General features: G+C 55.3%; 1 protein-coding gene across 1 annotated transcript; it reads right to left on the bottom strand.

The window, feature by feature from the left end:
* Positions 1 to 1,893: 1,893 nt before the first annotated feature.
* Kcnh6 (potassium voltage-gated channel subfamily H member 6) lies at positions 1,894 to 22,878 on the bottom strand. Its single transcript, XM_004630012.1, has 13 exons — positions 22,755 to 22,878; positions 21,808 to 22,038; positions 16,673 to 16,834; positions 16,342 to 16,547; positions 12,970 to 13,395; positions 11,493 to 11,892; positions 9,091 to 9,290; positions 8,272 to 8,524; positions 4,700 to 4,893; positions 4,063 to 4,144; positions 3,345 to 3,507; positions 2,462 to 2,648; positions 1,894 to 2,178 (listed from the first exon to the last, which is right to left on the bottom strand). The coding sequence occupies exons 1-13, from the start codon at positions 22,828 to 22,830 to the stop codon at positions 1,894 to 1,896; spliced, it is 2,865 nt and encodes a 954-aa protein (XP_004630069.1). The 5' UTR covers positions 22,831 to 22,878.
* Between the last annotated feature and the right edge of the window lie 348 nt (positions 22,879 to 23,226).

Below are 23,226 nucleotides of genomic sequence, written 5' to 3'. Positions count from 1 at the left end.
GTCCCTAGCTCTCAGTGGCCCCAAGGCAGTCGCTCATCCCTGAATCTGTGCAGCGAGTTCGAAATCTAGGGAAAAGCTCTAAATCTAGGTGGCTTCCAATTTCGGGCTTTCAACAAGGTTGGAGGTTTGTACTGTATTGCTAGACATCATTAAAAATCATTGTAAAAGATAAATGTGAGAATTTATAAGGAATTCAAAGAACAGAAGAGACAATACTGTACATAACAACCCCTTTTTAAGGCCTCCTTCCTTACGTGGACAAGTTTTCTCTGCATGTAATAAGTTTAAAAAAAAAGAAAGAAAGAAAAATAGGTTTTTAAAGGTCATTGCAAATGTTGTCTTATAATCTTTTAAAGTTACAATATTTTAAAAATTGACGATGCTCCTGGACACAGTGACATGTGTCTCTAGTCTCAGCCACTTGGGAGGCCGAATCAAGAGGATCACAAGTTCAAGGCCATGGAAGTGGCTTAGTGAGACTCGACCCCACAATCACTATGCTCTACGGATGGAGTAAGATATTTACAACACACTGGACATTCCAGCCTTTGAAACTACTTAGTGAAATATTTCAGAAGTGAACAATGTGAGGAGAGACAAACATTTTTAAAAAATCTTTTAGGAAAGAAAGGACTAAATACCAGTGACCAGTTATTTTAGGGACATTTGCCCAACAAGGTGTACATGCTCTCAAACCAGACTGTCTGGGTTGCAATTATGTTCTTTTTCTTATTGTGTTGGGCATCATTATTATTTTTTGGACATTGGGGAGTAAACCCAGGGCCTCACGCCTGCTTGGACAAGCACGCCACCACTGTGCTGTGCCCCCAGCCCATTTTACTGCTTTCTTTTGAGGCAGGAATAACCCTCCCTGCCCCAGGACTAATTTACCCACAGAAGCACATATTTGCACACCTGGACGCTTACGTAGCCGGCACCATATCCAAACCCAGAGCAATCCTGGTATCCCAGAAGCCCCCCTCGTGCTCAGTGAAGTTCCTGGGCTCTCCACTACTGACCCCACATCTGTGACATGGGCATGACAATGCTGACCTCTCGCTGTTGCTCTGAGCATGAGATGAAAGGTGCATGCGCTGCTGGCAACATGTCTGGCACCCCGTGAGTCTCTGGCCGTGCTCTACTGCCACAGTCCCCTGTGGCCACCAAACCCCATCTGCTTCCCTCCACCCCAGTGTGGCTAACAGTCCCAGATGAGCCCCCCTTAGGTCTCCCACATGCTGGGCGGGGTGAAGAGGAAGCCCCTGTCCAGCTCCTTGAGAACGTCACAGCTCAGTCAAGAACATGTGAGAGTCCCATAAATTTCACATCAGACCCAATATGCAATTTGCTGACTTTATTAGCTTTGTGACATTCCACACCTTCAAGTGACCCAGATATTGTCACAGGACTATCAGGGATGAAGGGGCTAAGGACTGAAGTTCTGCTCCTCCACATCTGCCATAGAGGTCGCCTTTCTCTCCAGCCTGGCCAGAGGACCCTGGCAGGATGTCTGTCCAGGCCTGTCCCTTTGTACTGGACCTCGAGGTGGCAGCTGGTTTTGAGCCAGGAGGTGATCACCCGTGCGGCCCAGGGCAAGGCTCACAGGGACAATCAAAAACTTCACCTTTCTTCACAGAGCTTTGCATCTTTTAAGCTACCAGCACACCTGAGCTCCCCCAACCTTGGGAGGGCTGTCTGTCTACACAGAGCCCCCAAAAAGGGTTGGGCGAAGTCCTCTGTCACCTGGGCTCACTTGGGTTAGCGGTTTGTAGTTACTCTAGGAGAATGGTTTTCAGAGGCCCATCCTAGGGCCTATCCGCTTCTTCTGACATCCTTAACTCTCAGCTTGGCCACCTTGAATCTCCCTGTGGTGGTCTTTAGGATTCAGCAGCCCTAACTCCTTGTAAAGCCAGGATCTGAGCCATATCTCTGGAACTCCACTTGCTTGGGAACAGAGCCAAGGTGTTCAGGGAGAGAGGAAAAGCGAGGACCAGAGGCAAGTCCCTGTACCTCCAGGGGACACAGAGGTGAGGGCAGGGGTGATAGGAGCCCCTCAGGCTGCTCCTGTTCCAAGGATGTCTTCAAGGCTTTGTCTATTGCTGCAGCCAGGTGAGGCACCCTGGAAGAGGGACTCCTGTGCTTCGGTGTGCATCCGTCCAAGTCACCATAAGGCGGGTTCTGGGAAGGAGGGGAGAGATGACGTATGCTGTGTAGGGAGCCCTCCAGGCCAGGAAGGGTTAGTCCACTCTGACCTAAAGGACAGAACTCTTCCTCCACACCTCAGGGTCCAAGGATCTGCTACCATCTTGTCCAGATGACCCTGTTGCAATGACTCAAGTCACCCAGGGGGACAGCGGAAACCACTGAGGTTCTAGGCCTGATGTCGCACTCAGAACAAGTTGCGGGGGGGGGGACAAGTACCTGTCTCCAGGAAAGCTTCTGGAGACCCCTCACCTCTCACCTGTGCAGTGGGCAGATGGCCTGGGAGCAGCCTGCACCCTGGACTCTGAGTAGCTGAGGCTGCAGGAAACAAGGCCAGGTCCCTGGAGGCAGGGCCTCCCAGGGCATAGCTGGTGTGGCTCTGGGGCACCGACTGTTGAAGCAGCTGCAGGATGTGGCTGAGATCTGAGGACATGCGGGACTCCAGCCTGCCAGAAAGACCCTTTGCATCAGACTCTTCCTTTTCTAAGAGTAGTTTTCTAAGAGTAGTTCAGGCCCTGAGGGCAGCTCTCAACTCTGTGGTCTTCACACTTTTATCTGCCTAGGGCAATGGCAGCCTGGGACCCACCTGAAGCCATTTCCCCAAGGGGGGCTGTGGCCTTTGCCCAAATTCCCCTTACCATATCCCCTACTCTGCCGCTGCCAGTGTTCCGGCATGGAGCCCACAGCATGCAATCCTAGTGATGCTTTTTCATGCTTTTTCTAATTGTATCATTTACACAAAAGGGCATATTGAGGCTCAGAGCTGTGGAGTGACTTTCTCACACTCTTGCTGGTGAGTTACAGAGCTGTAGTTTGAACCCAGGACTACGCTGCTCCTGAGCTGTCTCTGCCACCACAGCTTTGCTCCCTTTCCAAGGCTCCATGGGGTTTATTCAGCACATAGATGTGCATCTCCCCTATGAACCTCCCTTGGCATTCCAGGATTTTCCGGAAGAAGCCATCTAAAGAATTGTTCTTAGTGACACGGGAATGGATAAATTTGCCACTAAATGGATACTGTTCTGAAACCCACCTGACACCCAGCAATTCCCCAGGACCCCAGGAGGGGGCGCCCATACCCAGCCTACAGCAGGTGGGGCCTGCCCTTTGTGCCTCCAAGCCTTGCCAGAGGGAGCCCTCACCTGTCCATCTGGGCCTGGAGCTGCTGGAGCCTGGAGCCCAGTTCCTGAGGCCAACAGTCTGGCCCCTGCTGCAGGCTTGGCGGCCTGTGCCTCGGAGGCATTTGCTGGAGCAGCTCAGGCCAAAGGCCAGAGGCTTCTGAGATGCTCAGGGATGTCACTGCACCTGCAGGAAGGAAAGGGCCGTTGCTGCGCCACACAGCTGGCTCTACAGGCCTATCCCCTGTCTGCAGAGCTGGAGCTGCCTCTTTCCCTGCCATGAGGTAGTATGGGCAGTAGCTCTCCTTACCTGCATGCCCTGGAGCATAAGGTCTTGCTACTACCGAGCTCTGGCTTCCAGGACCCCGGAGGTTATAGCCCTGGAAAGGAACTGGAGACCCAGCTTATGGGGGGAAAGGCCATTAGAATAGTGGCCTTCCAAAAGGCCATCCTCATTTTGCCTTCATCGCTCAAGGACCTGCAGCCCCAGGGGTTTCCCAGTGCTTTGGCGTGGAGCCCCAGGGCCCGGCTAGTACCTACCCCTGGGAGCAGCTCCTAGCAGTGAGTCCTGGTTCTCCCGCCCTGAGACCATGATCATCAGGGATGGGAGACTGGAGAGAAGAGGGAGGCATGGGAAGGAAGTCCCCTCTGCTCTCTGAGGTACTCAGGGTCCTGTCTCCCCAGGAAAGCAAGATGGAGAAGACCAAGAAGGGGCAGAAGGCAGCAGGACTGCTGGGCTCACCTGACTGGTTGTCGCTGAGGAAGAAGCCTTGGTGGCCTTTACTGGAGGCCTGCTGGGGTGATGACTGGAGACCTCCATCTGCCTTGTAGGGAACAAGAGCATCAAGCAACGGAGACCAAAGCTGGGCCTCTGTTCCTTCCCTTCCCCGCTCCCCTTGTGGCCCCTGTCATGATGAGGCTGCAGGATGCTCCCCATGAGGGAATACAGACAGGTGAACAGAGGTTTGGAGACAATGACTGTGTGGGGCAGCAACACAAAGACCCCCGCTGAAGTCAGGGTAGAGGCTCCCATGAGTAGCTAGACTAGGGGGTAGAAGAACTGCCATCCCAGTCTCCTCCTTCCTGAATGTTCCCTCCCAGGGGCTGGTGGGGAGGATGCTCTGAAGAGACCAAGGTATCCTCCGCAACTCCCCTGGCTGCCTACCCTACTGGCACTATGAGATGTGAGAGGCGTCCGGGGGTTGCAGATGACCTGGCCATGGGGTACTCAGGCCACCTGATGACCCCAAGAGGCTGGGCCCAGTGATGCTGGGTCCTTACTGGACATCTCCTGTGCAAATCTGGTGTGGGGGGAGACTGGGGGAGGGGACAGAAGCTGAAGAGTCACCACCCACCCTGGCCCATTGGCTCAGACTCACGTCCCGCAGGTTGAAGGTGACCTCCAGCTTACTCCAGAAGCTGTCCGCAAAGGCAGGGTACATGTCCAACACCTCCAGCAGGTCTGCCCGCTGGATCTTATGCAGGTCACAGTAGGTCAGGGCCCGTACATCTGCACTGGACTTGCCTGGTCGTGCATGGAGGCTAACAGGCTCCCCGAAGATGTCATTCTTCCCTGCCAACCAGAGGGGGCAATAGTCCTTCTATGGTCTGGCTCCAGGCTTCTGTACGAGGATCCTCCCTGGGAGTCCCTTGAGCATGACCCTCCACTGATGGGTCCTGAGGGCATGGAGCTGGTGCTTGGGGTCAGGGTCTGGGGGTAGGGCTGCCTAGAAGCAGGACAAGGGAATGTCCTTCCTGTCCTCTGAGCTTCACAGATGTCCCCTCAGAGCTGCTCCTGCCCTGACCTCATGGGTCCCCTTGCTGTCTCCAGGACCCTCAGAACTACCCTTCCTTCATTGGAACCCCACTTCTATCCAGGACCTTGACACTGCCCCCACTCCCATCCGGGGGACAGGAAGTAGGGAGGGCCACCAATCTTTTCTGCTTCCTCAAGGTTCAGTGCCATGGAACAGGGTACAGGGGACCCTCCCAGCACCTTCAAGGATCCCAAGGCTTCCAGTTCTTTATCTTCCCCTCTCTGGGAACATGAAGCCTTCCCAGTGTCTTCATCTCTAAAATGGGTTCAATCATGTCTTCCCTGCCTAACCCCCTGGGCTGTCAAGAAAGTGCCCCCAAGGCCAGGGCGATAGCTCAGTAGAACATGTGCTTGCCTGGCAAGCACAAGGTCCTGAGTTTAATCCCCAGTACAAAAAAAAAAAAAAAAAAAAAAAAAAAAGTGCCCCCAAAGCAAGAGGCACCAGAAATGAAAGGTACTAGAAAGGTTGGAGGTCACAGTGTGGCCATATGGTGGGTACTCAGGGTAGATGGCAAGGACATTGGGCCTTTTCTATGCTAGGTGATGAGCTGGCCATAGGGTATGTTATGGTTTGCATGTAGATGTCCCCTCAAAGCCTCATGTGCCATAGGTGGGACTTAGAGGAGTGACTGGATTATGAGTGTATGACACTGGATTAGTCTCCTGTTTAGTTTAGCACAGTTCTGGTTTGTGGATGATAGAGTTACTGAAGGGGAGGGACCCGTTGTGGGTGTGGGCAGCAACAGCCAATAGACTTGCAGCCTGGATGGAATAAAAAGGGAAAGGAAAAGGCCCACTGCTTCTTGCTCACCACACCATGAACTGCTGCTCTTTTGTGACGCCACTCTGCCCTGCCTTGGAAGCAGCTGACTGTGGACTGAAACCTCTACAAATTGAACTACAATAAACCTTTCCTTTTTCAACTTGTGGGTGTTGGGTATTTTGTCCCAGCAGAGAGGAAACAACTAAGACAGAATGAAAACATGAAGAACAGACTGTCCAATAAGCAGACAGAGAAGCAGCCAGCAAAGTTACAGAATGAATGGTAGTTAAGCCTTAGCACAGAGGAAAACCATGGGGGGTGGAGGGGCTCCTTCTGCCAGGAGAGGCTGGGGCGGGGAGTGGACCTTATATGGGAAGGGAGATTCAGAGAGGATTAGGAAAAAACAAGTCTAGAAGAAAAAGGCCAACAAGGCAGAAGAAACAGCACAGCACATGGTCACACTGCATGGTCAGAGCTGAGGACAGAGGCCAGGGCCAGGCTGCCACTGACCATGACAACTTTGAGTCCCATCTCCCTTAAGAACGAACACCTGTCCATCCGCCTCAGCCTGGTGACCTATGGGCAGAGGGCACCATTGGTTCAGTACAGGTCCAAGGTTGGGCGTGTCTCCCTACAAGAGCAGAATGGAAGGTCACCCCCAGAGGAGGGACCTAAGGCCTGGGGAGAGAAGGGGCTCACCAGAGTCCCACATGAGACCTTGCAACTTGAAGTCTGGGCAATGTGATAATGCTCTCGTTTTCCAGTAGATGAAGGATTACGATCTACTCGGTACACACTGAGAGGATTGCACATTTTTGACTAGAACATAAATTGGACGAGCTTGCTAATTATTAATAATAATTATTATCCCTCTCTCCGCGTGGGTAGCACTTGTAGGGCAGGCTGGGAATGAGTAAAGGTCCCAGTGAGGACACCGCTGGAGCTCAGTCTTGAAGGATGCCTGCTGGACAGGCGCAGGGTGGGTGCTACAAGCAGAGGGCAGCACATGCAAAGGTTAGGGGATGTGAGCACCAAGTCAGGTTTAGAGATAAGCAGTCTGTATGGCTGGAGCATGAAGCGCTAGGGCAGTGGATATCAGGACCCAGGGCGGCCAGACTGTGTAGCTCCGTGCATGTATTGTGTGTTCCAGGCTGGCTTTGAACTCCTTATGTAGCCCAGGCTGGCCTCAGACTCAAGCCAAGCCCCCTGCCTCAGCCTTCCAAGTGCTGCAATTACAGGTGTGCCCACCACACCGGGCACACTGTGGAAGTTTGAGTAGAAGAGGAATCTGTGTAGCTGTGTATCTCAGGTCCCTCATGAAAAGTGTAACATGGGAGCAGACCACATGCAAGGTCACAGAAATGAGCTCCCCCCACCTGCCCAGAAAGACACGATGAGGGCTGGACCCAGGCAGAGACAGAGACAGGTGTGGGACGGAGCAGCAGCAAGAGAGGAGCAGTGGCACGGCCACCCAGGTGGCAGGAGGCGGAGAAGACCCTCCCACTTGATCACAGCCCTGGCAGTGGGTGGATGGTTCACGGTGATGAAGAACCCAAAGGCGCCTCTTCTGAGGGCAAGTCATGGCTTCAGGTTGGGATATGTTGGGTTTGGTCTGCTTATGGACTTTGGGAACGGAACATTCTAGTCTAAGGAGAGACTGGGGCTGCCAGAGCTCTGGACATTCTTGTGGCACAGGCAAAGGCCATGGCTGAGGCAGAAAGGAGCCAGTCTGGCCAGGGTGTAGAGAGAGAAGAGGGCACTGGAGCCCCGTGTTCAGCAACCGAGGGCAGGTGGGGCGGGGGGCTGGGCGGAGGAGCACTGGGGGACCTGTCTCTGGGGGTTGGAGGAGACCCAGGCCATGGAGACCTGAGGGGCAAACCTGAGCCGGATCAGAGACTTGGGGCAAGTGGAAGTCACAAGGAAGGCGAGGACGCCCACGGAGTAAAGTGACTGCCCCAGGCCTGGCAGCAGGCGGGGGGCACAGGCTGCTTGGCACTGGAGTCTGCTCTTCTCCGGTGCTCAAACTGTAGTCTCTGCTGCTGCACTGAACCAGACGCCCTACAGGGTATTTTTTCCACCTGAGACCCTTGGCCTGTCATCCTAATCTCCCCAGGACTGTGATGAAAGAAGGAACTTGCCTGGCCTTCTAAAGCGGATACAAAGCCTTGCAGTCCCAGCAGGGCCACTGGCTAGCATGACCTCTAAGCGCCTCAGCCTTCCTCTTGGGAAGATGGGACCTATGGTAGAGGGCTGAGCCGAGGACTCTGGGAGCTGATACGCATGCTGGGCTCGGGTCGGGAAAGGAAGTGGCCGGGTGGGGACGTCTCGGGCTCGTCCTCCACCTCAGGCCTGGACCTCCCTGCCAGACTCACCGAGGATAGCCACGACCACGTCGTCGCGCAGGATCTCGATGGAGCCGCGCGAGATAAAGTACAGCGTGGACAGCACGTCACCCAGGTGCACCAGCGTGTCCCCGGGCGGCGCGTGCGCGGTCTTGAACTTCACAGCGAGCGCGCGCAGGCAGCCCTTGCTGGCCCCGCGGAAGGCCGGGCAGTGCTGCAGCAGCGCACGGTGCAGGTGCAGGCAGATGTCGGCCTGCAAGCACTCCGGGAAGCCCTTCAGCACCTGTGGGGCGGGGTGGTCCAGAGGGGTGCAGCGGGGGTGCTGTGGCAGACCTCGCATCCCCAGGATTTATGTATGTATGTATGTATGTATGTATGTATGTATGTGTGTATGTATTTAGTAGTAGTAGTAGTAATATTGTAGGGAAGGGTCTACAGGGTGTTCAAGGTCTCACTACTAGATCAGACTCGTAGTGATCTGCCTGTTTACAGCCTCCCAAGAGCTGGGATAATAGGTACGTGTCACCACACCCAGTCTCAATTGCTGTCTCAGTGCACCCCGGGGGCACGGCAGGCCTGGGGATCCAACCCCAGCCTCTATTTATTGATTTAAGTGTCTTTTTGAGACAGGGTCTCCCTATGCAGTTCAGGCCTGTCTTGAGCTCACTTCATAGCCCAGGCTGGCCTCGAACTCGCAGCTATCTTCCTGTCTCACCCTCCCAAGGACTGGGATTACAGATGTTTGCCACCACACCCAGCTCGTCCCCAAGAGTTTGCCCTTCCCTACTCAGAGCTAACTTCAGCCAGAGTTGGTCGCTTGCCCCACTCACGACGGGACAGCCGGCTCACCGCGTTCATGTCGATGCCGTTGGTGTAGGACCAGGCGTGCTGGAAGTACTCCTCCAGCCGCTGGCGCAGCGGGTTGGGGATCTGGTGGAAGCGGATGAACTCCTTGACGCGCAGCATCTGCGTGTGGTAGCGTGCGGTGCCCGAGTACAGGCGCTGGATGATGGCAGACACGTTGCCAAAGATGCTGGCATACATGAGAGCTAGGGGCCAGGCAGGGGGTGAGCCTCAGCCTGGGAAGCAGGCCACACCCCCTTGGCAGCCCCAGGCCCGGACCCTAGGTGCCAGGCAATGTGTGGAGTGCCAGGACAGCGCCAGCACAGACGGGAACAAAGGCTCTGCGGCCTTTTCGCCCTGTCGCCCTGTCCCTGGGTCTCTAGGCATTTTCCCAGCCCCAAGGCCAAGATATTTTTTTTTTTAAACTAAATTTATTTTTTTAATTTTATTTATTTATTTTTTCATTTTGGGGGGGGGGCAGCTCAGCCCACCAGGGGGCGGGGCTGGCTGGCATGTGGTGCTGGGGATTGAACCGGGTCCCTGTGCTTTGCCAAGCTTGTTCCAAGTAGGTGCTTTAGACCACTGAGCCATCTCTCCAGCCCAAGGCCAAGATATTTTGAAGGAAGAACTAGGGCAATGGATTTTGTTGTTGTTGCTCTTATTTGTTTTCTCCTTCACGTTGTAAAATTGCAATGGGAAAACTCTTGGCCCATTGTCTTCACCCGCTTTTTTTCCCCTTGTTTTTGTTTTTCTGGGCTTTCACATCTCTAAATACTCTGAACATGACAACTTAATTGGTGTAAAATGGCACACTGCTTTCAAGTTCTTAAACCAGGTGTCTCAGGAGACAGGAAGCTGGGTGCAGGAACTGGAGCAGGCGCCTGGCCTGGCCCTGCGCTCAGAGACGCCCAGTTGAGTGGTTTCTGGCCGGCCAGGACCTTCGGCTCCTGTTCTGTACACCAGGCCTCTAAAGGAGTGAGATGTGGGCATGCAGCGTGCTTAGGGGAACAGCAGCAGGCTCAGCTTCAGCTGTGTAGCCGCGGGGACTGACCTGATCTCAGCGTTACTCATACTTTTTCAAGAAAGGTGCCTACATTTCCATTTTGCACACTGGTCTCTGCAAATGCTCATCTTGGTGCCTGGTGTATCCCAAAAGCAATTTAGGTGTTAACTTCTGTGTACCAGTGATCGTATGAATGTGCAAAAATAAATGTGTTGGGCATTTAGGATCCGAGTACCACGTGCATTGCTACTGCCTGTAATGTCTATTTCAAAACAGCAAGGACAGGGGCTGGGAAGATAGCTCAGTGGCACAGCACCTGCCCGGCAAGCGCAAGGTCCTGAGTTCGATTCCCAGTACAGAAAAGTTAGTGAAGAGATGAGAGGAAGATGGGGAATAAAAAGCAGAAAATCGTGCTCGCTTCAGCAGCACATATACTAGAAATGGGAACAATACAGAAAAGACGCACGGCCCCCGCGCTCTTATGTACACAGACAGGATAGCTTGGATAACTGTACTGCTGATTTCTGCCCGTCTATTGAAACAAGCAGTTAATGCTTAAATATTTTTTCTCTTCTCCTTTTTAATTTCTTATAATTTTTTTTACCAATTTTGCATACTTATGTCTGAATAATCTAAACAACTAATTTGAAGACAATATTGTTCAATATAACAACCATTGTTTTTTTTTTTAACAACCATTGTTGAATTCCTGTTATTTTGTTTAGTGAAAGTCTGTATCGTTTCCAATTTTATTTTTACACTATTTTTACTGTTTTCTTTTCTTTTTTTTTTTTTTTTTTGGCAGAACCGGGAATTGAACTCAAACCCTTGCACTTGCCAGGGAAGTGCTTATTCCACTGAGCCATCTCCCCTGCTCCTACACTATTTTTAAAAATATATTTAGTACAGGGTCAATAGGGTCTCACTACACAGATCAGACTTGATCCTCCCGTTTTCAGCCTCCCAAGCACTGGGATTACAGGCACACACCACTGTGCCCAGTCTCAGTTGCCGCCTCAGCACCCCAGGGGCCGGGCGGCACTGCACACCTGGTATCAGATTCTGGTCCCTGTGCCTGCCTGTGGTGTTTTAGTCTCCTGAGCTATCTGGAAGGCCCTTTATTTTTATACTACTTTTAATCTCGGGGCTGGGGAGATGGCTTAGTGGAATAAGCGCTTCCCTGGGAAGCGCAAGGGCCTGAGTTCAATTCCCAATTCCTCCAAAAAAAAGAAGAAGAAGAAGAAGAAGAAGAAGAAGAAGAAGAAGAAGAAGAAGAAGAAGAAGAAGAAGAAGAAGAAGAAGAAGCTATTTTTAATCTCTCTTAAAAATAAAATTTAAAAAGAACATTGAAAACAACAACAAAGCCCCCAGAACCCCCAGGCCCCTAGCGCAAGGCTGTACTCACAGCCGATGAGCATGACGCAGATGGAGAACACCTTCTCAGAGTTGGTGTTGGGGGAGACGTTGCCGAAGCCCACGCTCGTGAGGCTGCTGAAGGTGAAGTACAGGGCCGTGACGTACTTGTCCTGCACTGAGGGGCCCGAGGCCGGGTCGCTGCCGTTGTAGTGCTTGCCAAGCTGTGCGCCCAGGCTGTCCAGCCAGCCGATCTTGGGCTCCAGGTAGGGCCGCTCCACGTTGCCGATGGCGTACCAGATGCAGGCCAGCCAGTGCGCGATGAGCGCGAAGGTGCACATGAGCAGGAAGAGCACGGCCGCCCCGTACTCGGAGTAGCGGTCCAGCTTCCGCGCCACGCGCACCAGCCGCAGCAGCCGCGCGGTCTTCAGCAGCCCGATCAGGGTGGTGGTCTGTGCAGCAGGGAAAGGGCGGTTCAGGCTCATGTTTGTTCTTTCTTGCGCACGGTCTCAGGGTCATTTAACAGACACTAATGTGCGATCTGCTCTAGGCCAGGCATCTGACAGTGGGATATAGGGTGGGGCCTTCCAGCGTTTTCAGTCTAAAGCTTGGAAGAGTGTCCTGGTTACAGGAAAGAAGTCCATGGAGGAAAGGAAAGTCCGGTCTACAGGGGCAGGTCAAGAGCGGCTGCCTCTAAAGATTCTTTTTTTTTTTTTTTTTTGGCGGAACTGGGGATTGAACTCAGATCCTTGCATTTGCCAGTCAAGCGCTTATCCTACTGAGCCATCTCCCTGGCTCCTCTAAAGATTCTCAGGGGTGAGGGACAGGGTCGGTGACTAATCTGAACTTTGTGCTGGCCACTGTGTGGAAGGACAGCAGTGGGGAAGACGCTTACTCAGTGTAAGAACAGGCGGCAGGTGTGGAGAGGACTTGTGGGTGACATGCTAGGGGAGGTGACATAGGACACCCCTGAACCCTCCCTGCTGGACAGGCGGGAATGAGGGGAAATGACACCTAGAAGGTGGGGTGGATTTGGTGGAAAGCAGATCCCGAGGAGATAGGGGAGGAGGTTACAGTGGGACCAGAAGCCCCGAGAAGAGGACCCCATGCTCTCATACCACCCATGTGGAGCCGGAGGGCCTGGAGCAGGCAGGGGTGAGGCTGCACGGGGGAGGGGGGGGGTTGCAGACAGAGGATCCCGTTTTTTAACTCCTGGGCGTGGGAGGGGCTGAGACTCTAGAACTGCCCATCTTTAAAGGGGCAGAAATTTTGGGGCCCCAAAGGACATTCTCCACTTTCTGCTCCGGTCGGAGAGCTGGGCAGAGGGACAACCCACCAGCTGGTCTTTCTCCAGCCGCTCTGGAAGATGCCAGATGCCGGATGCCAGAGGCCTCCACTCCACCTCTGCTTGCACTGGCCAAGCTGCCCAGGGCCAGGGGCTCTCTGCATCCAGGGCTGGGAGGCAGGAAGTCCCCAGGGCTAGGTGCAGGAGGCAACCATAGCCTCTGGCCTGGATGCTATTTGCTCACCTCATCAGACCCAGTCCGGAAGATGAGCAGATCAAAGGGGATGGCGGCCACCATGTCAATGAGGAACCAGCCCTTGAAGTAGTGGACGGCGATGCGACGGGGGTGGCTGACTACCTCGTCGTTGGAGTTGACGTAGGTAGTACGGAAATTGATGACAATGTCCACAACAAACATGATATCCACAATGAGGTCCACCATGGTGAGTGGACTGCAGGTGTAACCACAGGCCCCCCGCTGTGACTCATCCTGGTCACTGAGCAGGAAGGCAGCCGAGTAGGGCGTGAAGATGGCCGTGTAGATGACCAGCAGCAGGATGAGCCAGTCCCACACAGCCTTGAAGGGGCTGTAGTGCAGGATGGTGCCGCGGTGGATGCGTGGTGCCTGCAGCTTGTACTCGGGCAGCACATCTGCACCCAGGGACAGGACCTGGGGATGAGGGCCGTGAGGGTCAGTGGGGTCAGCCACCTGTCAGACCGGTGAGACAGGTCTTGGGGAGAAGCCTAGGGAGCCATGGGAAAGGGTGGGTGACAAAGGCTGCAAAGGGCAGAGGGGACGGGGAGGGGAAGTGGGGCAAAAGACAAAGGGTCTAGATCTGTCCCGTGGTGATCCTAGGTTTAAAGCTCAGACACCCCCTCAGAAATAGGCCATCCCGGAGTGGATCATCGATGGGCATATTCCAGGGAAGAGCTAGGACTGAGGAGATAACTTGGTGATCCATCCTCTCTGGTCAGCTTGGAAAGCCCTCATGGTCACCCCTAGAATAAATAGCCTCTTCATTTCTGAGGGCTCTGAGACCCCAGACCAGAGAAGGCCTTCCCTTGGGACCAACTCTCAGAGGTGCCAATGGAAAGAGCTGAATTTGGGGTGGGGAGAGCTGGGTACCAGGGAATCCCAGCTACCTCACACATGTCCAAGGGAGTTTGAATCAACACATTCAATGGAGCTCCTTCTGTTTTGCACCTCCCCCCCCCCCACATTTGCCTCCAAGACTATGGGGAACAGAGAGTCACTAAGGCCTGGCCCAACATGCCCAGGATTGGCCTGGCTGCCCAACAGGAGAAGCAAGACAGACTAAACGATAGGATGGACCTGGGCTTTGAAGCCAGACTTCCAAAGCTGAATCCCAGTTCTGCCAGTTGCTATCTGCATGCCTTGCAGCAAATTTTGTAGCTGCTGATGCCTCAATTCCCACATATGCAAAATGGGCAACGAGGTGCAACAGATGTGAGTGGTCGCTATGGTGAAGGGAGACGCATCTCTCTGCATTAGGTGACATGCTGTTCTGCACAGTCGGTCCTCCTGCTTCCTTATCCTGTGTCTGGTATCATTCCTTCCAGGGGAGAGCCTGAAGGGCCCACCACTTCTGGGACTCCTTCCCACCAAAAGGTTCTAGTTTAAGAAAATCTATAATGTGAGGTTCTGACCTTATTGACAAGGTCAGTTAGCAGATAGGCTTGCAAGAAGGAAGTCCCCTCAAAGGATTCCTGATCTGACATCCAAACCCTACAGTGGGGTCCCTAGCGTCCCCACCCTGCAGTAGCTTTCTGCTAGACCTTTAGGTCCTGGCTCACCTTCACCTCCTCAGTCCCCGGATGCAGTCCTGGCCATGTACTACCCTTTATTAGGCTATGAGTTCAGCCAGGCTATTGTCTCCACCTGCCTGCTCATCCCTGTGCTCTGACATGCAGCCCACATGGGCTTCAACTAGTGGCCGCTGAGCGAGCGCCAGCAGCTTGGGCTCTGCCTCCAAGTGTAGGCTGGGCCACCACACACAGGGCTGTCCGTGTCCACCCCTCGCTCCAGGCCAGTCCCTAACCCTGTCTGCCTGGGGAGTGAGAGAAGGGCTGCAGGCATAGGGAAGGAAGTTCCAGGCCGCTGAGAAGAGTGTGCAGCCCCATAGTCCCTCAGGACCCTAGATGGGGAGTCACACTGGTGCTCGGTCTCCCAGAGCCTCCAAAGCCAGCATGAAGGCCCATCTATGGCAATGCCCACCCTGCCCAGGAACATCTGGGAACTGACAGGCCTTCAGCCAAGAGGGACCTGGGCGTGAGGTCACAGCTGCAGGCACCTAAAGTTCTAGTAGAGGTCGGTGTGGCTTCCCTGCTGCGGGCCATGCTGGTCCCCTCCTCTGAACTCTGGCAGGTGGCACTCCTGACCCTAGGCCCACGTAGGGTGGGTAGCAAAACCAAGAGGACTAGGTCAGGAACTAGATGGGGCTGGCACTAGGGGCCCCAGCCCAGCCTGTCCATCTCCGGGGACCATTCTCCAATCCAAGTGTCCCTCGTCTCAGTGACCACCACATTTGTGCCAAGCTAAAGACTTGGTGTCAGCATCTGGTGGTTTCTCACCCACCTGACCTCCGAAGGCCCAGCCCTACAGCCTGGGCTCTCTCCCTCCCCAGCATCCTGGCACTCAGTGGGGGGTTGAGTGGTCTCCATCATACCTGTTTCCAGAACTGACTGTTCTTCTGACAGAAAGGGGTAGAGAGAAAAAGGTCTGCCCCCATGAGGAGACAGCCCCCGAAAGGCTTGCACCCCCTTACTCAGCCTTGGCTAGGCCTCCCTGTGGATTAGAGCTTTGTCTGCAGAGCTACCACTACTTAAGAGCAGGTGGGTCTTCAGAGACCATTTCACCTAACTAGCTGCCTTTTGCACAAGAAAGTCCTGAGCCCCACAGGGTGGGGCTGGCCCTTGGCCCGCCGCCCAGTAAATCAGTACCAGGGCTCTTGCCACTGGAACCTGAAGCAAGACTCCGTATTTCCCTCTGGAATGGTCAGGCAGGCCACCAAGCCCCGTGAGAAATGCGAGTGAACGTTTACCTTAAGCTGGACAATATAGGGCCGCGTGGGGAGGGGGCATCCGTGGATGGGTCTGTAAGAGGCTGCTCAACGTTAGCATGGTTACCGGCCCTACACTGTCTGTTCTTGACGTGGGGAGGGTGCTGTGTGCATGTTGAAAGGGGAAGTGGCTGTCACGTCAAAGGCAAGGGACAAGAGCAGAGCTGGAGGCCTGTCCCACCCCTCCTCCCTCTCCTTTTCTCTTTATGACCCTGACACGGGCTGTCTCCACTTCTTCTCTGGGCCTGGAAGTGGCTCAGGAAGACCCCCAGTGTGGCCGCGCACGATGCCCAGCCCCCTCCCGCCCCTTATAGGCCCTGCTGACCCCAACTTCTCCCAGCTTCAGGAGTTTAGCCTCAGAGCCACGGCCTCAGGGGAGCCCTTCGGGGCTAAGACCCCTCTCAAGCACGGGTCTCAGCAAGCTGTATCTCTCTGTTAGTCAAGATCCCAGAGAACCCCAGGCCCAGGGCTTTACAGGGGACACTGCGGGACCTGGAACAGCCCTGCCCTGCCCTCCCTGCCCTGCCGGCTCGCACCTGGGTGACCTTCTCAGTGACGTTCTGTGTGCGCTCCACCACCTTGTGCGGGGCAATGATCTCAATTTCTGTGGTGGAGCCAGAGCGGTGCTTCTCCAGGTTGAACTCCACGAAGTTGAGTGTGAACTGCGGGATCTGGCTGACAGTCCTGTACTTGCCCCTGCCCGGGCCAGGCCCCTGTCCACCTGGCCTGCCATGAGAGCCCTCTGAAACCAGATCCCGGGTCAGAGCAGCCAGGGCCAGGGCCCTGGCCACCCCAGCAGGTGGCCCCAGCTTGCCCGGGTCATCGCCCCGTAGGCCACCACCCCTGCAGCCCCCTTTCCTCACTCACCAGAGCCCATAAAGCTGCGGGACAGCAGGCGCTGGGTCAGGCTGCGACTGCTGCTCTTGGCCAGCAGCTGGGCCAGGTCTTCGAAGTTGAGGATGAACATGATGACAGCCCCATCCTCGTTCTTCACAGGCACCACATCCACTAAGCACCTGAAGCTGGAGGCTGTGAACACCAGTGGCAGGGCAGGGTGGTCACTGAGTGGGTCTTCTCCTCTGGCTAGGGAGGAGGCTGAGTGAAGGTCAGGTTAAGGGCATTCGCCAGAGAGAAGAGGCCTGGACAGTGACCAGAGCTCACCGGCAGAGGGTGGGTGAGGCTGGCCAGCCAGTGCCCCACGCACGGGGCAGAGATGGGGAGAGCAACCAAGCTGCTCATTAGGAGATAATGCAGCATTAGGTCCATTCCAGGCCTGGCCCTCCGTGCAGGGCTTAGCCGCAAGGTTTGTTTCTGCTATAATTAAAGCTGAGCAGATGGGAGTGGATTAAATGGAGGAGACAAGATGGGGCGCTCCACCCCCATGTCGCTCCGGCTGACCCTGTACTGAGCGCCTATGGTGCCATACCACAGAAATGCCCCCTTCTCTGCCACTGGAAGGGATGTGTTGTTGAGCACATGCTAAGCGCCGGGCAGAGAGCCGGGGGCACACAAGGCCCCAGAAGACCCTTGCGGGGGCAGGCTTAGACTTCTGTCTGCAGGTGGCAGACTGGCTTCTGAAAAACTGATTTGCCATGGCCTGGAGGGGACATGGAGCAAGAACCCCTGGGCTTTGGGCACCCAACAGCTTGGCACAGGGAAGGGCCTTGTCTAGGAGGAGGGTACTGGGGCAGGGTCCTGAGACAGAGGCTGGGACCAGGGAGCAGGCAGGGTATTGTCCTGGGGGTCAGAGAAAAGGAAAAGCGCCCCTGCGACAGAACAGGGGCACTCCTTGCCTCCCCTCCTGGGCAGCCTGAATGTCCCTTTGTGCCTCTGGCCACAGTCTCTGATCTCTTGCTTCCCTCCAGGCTTGAAAATCAGCTGAGATGATGCCCGTCCCACAGAGCGGACCCTAGGCATGGGCATTCCAGGGGGCTGTGTCCCTCGAGTCATGCTGCGGGCAGTATCAGGCCCAAAGGGACAGGGCCCTGGTTGGCCTTGCCATCCAAAAGGCGGAGCTGCTCTCCCAAAGACCATCTGGGTTTGGCTCACTTCTCCCAGGTGCTTGCTGATTAAGTGAGGAAAACATGTGCACGACATAGACATGAGGGTGCGGCGGCCACCGCAGGGGTGCAGCTGCCTCAAGCTGCCTACAAGAATCCCTATTCTCCAGACTCCCTACTTGGTGCTCACCTCCCAGCCCACTCTTTTAGCCATCAGGGGTACGCTGAGCTTCCCCCCGCCCCCGCCCACTGTCCTTCCAGGAGCAGGAATCTCCCGGATCAGATTCCTGGACTCCCAGGCACCAGGCGGCCGGCCGTCTGCCAGCTGCTGCCTAGGCCCAGGGGAGACATCCACACCGAGGCGCCCCCTGCCTTCCTGACCCTCTCCCGGGGTTGCATTGCTGTAGTCACTCTTGTCAGCCTGGGCTGTGGCCAGGCTCCTGCCTTGAAAGCCAAATTATGTCCCTAGTCTTTCTGGTACTGGGAAGGTGAAGCCTGACCAGGGCAGGGAGGGGGCAGAGTGGAAAGGCCTCCATGTTTTCCAAGCTGCTGGGTGTTACCAGGGCCCAGTCTTCCTTCCCACTCACTATTTCTCTGGTTTGAAATCCCGGGCTGGTAATGGGCCCGAGACCAGCCCCTCACTTGGAGCAGTAAGAGTTGGAGCAGCCTGGGGTAATCAGTCTGGTAGGCAGGCAGGAGGCCATGGGAACTCACAGGAGTCCAGCACATCCTCACCCTACGTCCCGGGGCAGCTGTCCTTGCTTCTCCAAGGCTCAGAGCCCACAAGTGGCTGCGTGAGCAGTCGCTGAGTGCCTAGGTTCTGCGAGGAGGGGCAGTGTTCTATGTCCTTACCCTGTCTCTGGAGGAGAAGCCACAGTCTGCCTGTTTTCCCTTCCAGGGGCTCCTCTCAGTGCTTCTCATAGCCCACATGCCTCCCCACTCTGACTCTCACTACAGCCCTTTCATAGCCCGCCCCTTTCTTGGACAGTACTGAGAGTTGAACCCAGTACTGAGAGTTGAACCCTGCCCTGGTCAGGCTTCACCTTCCCAGTACCATGCCAGGCAGGCCCTCAATTACTCAGCTCCATCACAGCCTTCCTCTGAGTCCTTTCCTCACACTCCACCTAGCACTGCACTGAGTCCTCAGGGACAGTGGTGCTGCAGAAAGCTGCCCCTAGTAGGGTGGCTATACCACACTGCACCAGCTGCCTCCAGCTTGGCTCTCCTGGCATCTATAGGTGAGCACATGACAAACACTGGGGGATGGAAGGGGCGGGCAGTAGCTCCTGACCTCACCCTTCCCTGTCCTTCTTCAGTGGAGCTCAGGACTGAGAAGCCCCAGCCCTCCTCCAGTATGGCCTAGAGCTTCCAGGATTCTGGTTTAGGCCCATCAGAGTAGAGGACCAGGAGAGGCAGGCAGGGCCGGCCACTGACAAGTGCCCAGGGGGCAAGGATAAGGGAGGGTTGAGTGCTCCCCATGCCTCTAGGCCTTCATTTGTTCTAGTCTTCTGACAGTGCCCCTTCCTCCTTCTCCTTTAAGTTCTTACTTTTCCTAGTAAAGACAGATGGAGAAAGCCCAATTCCTCAAAGGTCTCTGACCTTGGCTCATGGGGGTGATTTTTACCAAGTGCTCCAGCCTCTGAGTCGACTTTATGCAGTGGATTACCCTTTTAGAGAAAAAGAGGATTATAAATAAACCAGCTAGAGATCTGTTCAGGACCCCTTCCCACCTCCCTAAAGTCAGGGGGTGGAGTAGAGAGAAATACTGGTCTGAGAAAGAAAGAAATCACCATTGGGATGCCCCTCAGCAGCAGGCCTGTAGGATGTATGTGAATATGATTTTTTTAAAAAAGAATCATGGGGGTGCTGGTGAGATGGCTCAGTGGTCTAAAGCACCTACTTAGAACAAGCTTAGCAAAGCACAGGGACCGCGGTTCAATCCCCAGCACCACATGCCAGCCAGCCCCGCCCCCAGGTGGGCTGAGCTGGACACACACACACACACACACACACACACACACAAATAAATAAATAAATAAATAAATAAATAAAAAAGAATCGTGGGGTCAGAGTGGACCATAAGGTACACGTAAGTTGTCTGAGCCCTGCATCCTTCCCTTGGTGTAATACAGGCCAGGAAGCGCCCTTTTCTGGGTTTCAGGCCAATTTCAGGAATGTCCAGATGGTCAAAGGCTTGGGCAACAGGGCAAGGAAGGACTGAGGGTGGGGTAGGGGCGGACTGGAAGTTCTACAGCACCAGATATGTGGATCTTTGCCATTCACGCAGGGTCACCCCCCAACTCTAGCTGGGTCTCTTCTATGAGCTGCAGGACCTTGGCAAGTTTTGGGTTAAGGCCTGGCCTTGACCTCCACTTCCTGCCCAGGCAACTGCAGGGTGCTGGTGGGGCTCCAAGAGCCCTGGTTGACACCCCAGGACAGAGGAGCTTTGGGCTCACGGAAGGGCACAGGAAGGACCTGCTTCCCCTCGCCTCTTGCTGTCCCATCCTGTTCCTCCAGGACCCTTCTCACTCCCTCGGCTGTCACCTTCTCTCTGCAGTGATGTTGAAGAGGTGAGGTCACAGATCTTAAAAATATTCTGACTTCATTAACCCTATGAGTTCTGCTAAATTAAGCCAGTCTGCCTCTGCTGTGGCACTTCCCACGGCTACTTTCCTGGGTGGCCACAGCATGGGGCAGCCATGGCAATCCCGGACCTGCTCACAAAGCCCCCAGAAGCCCATACTCACACGCACATGTGCATGCACACATCCACCCTCTCACATTAACACTCGCACTTGGTTACCCTTACACACACACCCAGGCCCCTGGCACCGGAGCTCTCAGTACCCATAAGCCCCAGTTCAAAGGCGTCTGCATTCTTCCGTACGCTGCTGGCCCTTGTGCTCATACACTGCTGGCCCTCATGCTATTGTCCTCTGGACTGTGTCTCTTCTGGAGGCTTTCTTTTCCCAAAGTACTGTCTCCCCAGACAGAGGGAATTGGGCCCTTTCTTTCCTCATGGAATTACTCAGAACAGACAGCTCTTAGGCAAGGACCCAGAGACTTCAGTGCCAGTGTCCCCTTGGACCTTAGTGGATCTTTGGCAAGTCCCTTCTACAGCTGTAAAGTGAAGGGGTTTATCTAAACCAGTGGTTCCTAAACATAACAGACATCTGAACTAATACACTTGCTTAGTCTCATCTCAAACCTTGTGAGTGAAACTTTCTCTCTAGCAAAGGTATGTTTTGGAAAATACACCCCAAATAATTCTGTTCTAGAACCAGATTAATCATGGGCCTTGACTGTGGTGGTCTCCCGGGGACTTTCAGGCTCTGCCCCTAGCTCCCACCTACACTGGTTTCCCAGCTGCACGGGGAATACGGTAGTCCTGGGAGGATGAGCTCAGAGGCTGCTGGGCTTTGTCCTCAGCCCCTGACTGTTTTGCTTGCAATAAGTTTGGGAAGCAGCAACAACCTGCATGAGCTTCCAGAGCTATGTGGATGAGCTTCCCGGATGGGGCAAACTCCAGACCCTATCTTCCCAAAGAGCTGGGGCTGGGTGAGGCTAGCAGGTGCTCCCACACCTTCCCCCTGGGGCAGAAGCCTTGAGGGGATGACTCCTCCCCTAATCCTCAGAGCAGACTTTGCAGATGAGGGAAGGTTAATTTCATCCCAGCTGCCTGACAGTTGGGACTGACAGTGACAAAGTGGATAGCCAGGAGACTGAGGACACGGGGAGGGATGAAGGAGCAGGGCGCTCTGCCCCTGGTCAGTACCAGTTGTTGGATGAGCTTGTCCCAAGCCCCTGAAAAAGACCACAGATGGCAGAACAGCCAAAGCTCATTGCTTTCCCCTACCAGTGGGGAAACTGAGGCCCAGCGAGGGGACAGGATTTGTCTAGGTCCATTAGCTCTTAGGTAAATATCCTCCCCATGTTGTCTGGTGCCACAAGAGAGGGGGCAGCCCAGCCAGCCCTGCAGAGCCCCTAGCCCAAGTGTCTCACCATCTTTTCGGTAGTACAGAATGTCAACCTTGCACTCCTCAGCCCCCAGCAGGGCCTGCGCCAGGCGGGACACCGCGCTTCTCGGGGTGTTGGGCCCTGTGAGGAAGTCGCAGGTGCATGGTCGCTGCATCACTTCCACTCGGGAATAGCCGAAGAGTTCGCAGAAGCCGTCGTTGCAATAAATGATGGCGCAGTTCTCCATCTGAGCATTGGCGATCAGAAACTTACGACCTAGGGTGGAGGCGAGAGGTGGGGAGACCCTGGAAGTCGGGGGGGGGGGGGGGGGGGGACTGGGCAGCAGGAGGAGAAGATCATCAGGGCCGACAACAGCGGGAGAGGGAATTCAGATGAGGTGAAAGTGGCGGCGCTTGGAAGGAGGGGAAGGTTGGGTTGGGGGAAGGCAGAACCACCCAGATCAAGGGGCAGTCATTCCTCATGCGTGAAGGGTGGGATGGCAGGAGGGGAATCGGTCCTGGGCACTGTGGACAGAGCAGGGCAGCAAAGGCGCAAGATGTAGAGATAGTAAACATGGTCCAGAAGAGGCAGCAGGGAGACCAGCAGCTGAGATCAGCCCTGGGAAAGCAGAGTGTGTGTGTGTGTGTGTGTGTGTGTGTGTAGGGGAAAGGAGCCAAGGAGACCCTCCGAATTGAGGGGACGGCCCCACAGGGGAGCGGAGCAGCGATCACAGGGGAAGCCCGGGCATGAGCACCCGACGACTATTCTGTGGGAAGGCGTAGGGCTGCATTCTGCCCTCCGTCCAGGACGGAGGTGTGCAGGATGCTTCCAAGCGGATTTTGCGTTCAGAATGGCACCCGCTCTCCCATTTGCCCCAGCACAAATAAACCGGTCTGACTGCTTCTGCCACCGACCGGCCGAGGACTCCGGATCACCCTATCCCGACCCCAACACACACACACACACACACGCACACACACACACACACTCACTCTGGCCTTCGAACTTGCGGATGATGGTGTCCAGGTAAGTGTTTTGGGGCGCGACGTGGCCCCGACGAACCGGCATCTTTCCGTGGTCCCAACCAGAAGCTACCGCATGCCGGCTCCCTGTAGTCTCTGCCTGTCCTGGGGCTCCGCGGCGTCGGACTCCCGGTGGGCGCCGCCCCGGGGGAGGGCCGCCGGGCCCTGGCCCCGCCCGCCGGCCCGCCAGCCTCTCGCGTCCTCTCCGCGTCCTCCCCGCCTTCCCCGGCCCCCTCCGGCCCCACTCCCCACCCGGTCCGCAGCGCGCAGCGCCTCCTCCCCTCCGCTCCTGCCCGGAGCTGTCCGCGCTGTGGTGCTGAAAGAAGCGCGCGCCAGGGCGGGTGGGATGCAATCTCTCTGAGGCCCACCCGGCAGAGACCGGGTCTTGAATCCTAGAGGGTGGAGTGTGGGGCCGAGGCGTGGGATGGGACAGCGGTGCTCT

This window comes from Octodon degus, unplaced genomic scaffold, assembly GCF_000260255.1.
Source record: "Octodon degus isolate 3935 unplaced genomic scaffold, OctDeg1.0 scaffold00033, whole genome shotgun sequence".
Taxonomy (NCBI): domain Eukaryota; kingdom Metazoa; phylum Chordata; class Mammalia; order Rodentia; family Octodontidae; genus Octodon; species Octodon degus.
Note: the sequence above shows the minus strand (reverse complement) of the source record. Positions and strands in the feature narration are given on the sequence as shown.

Bases quoted from the DNA above. Each gene is read 5' to 3' on its own strand.
- Kcnh6 (XM_004630012.1), bottom strand. From the start codon at position 22,830: ATGCCGGTTCGTCGGGGCCACGTCGCGCCCCAAAACACTTACCTGGAC. The intron at 4,894-8,271 runs GTGAGTCTGGCA...TCTGGTTGGCAG, and splicing joins CGTGGTCGTGGCTATCCTCG to GGAAGAATGACATCTTCGGG. The intron at 2,179-2,461 runs GTGAGAGGTGAG...CCTCCTTCCCAG, and splicing joins GCCATCTGCCCACTGCACAG to AACCCGCCTTATGGTGACTT.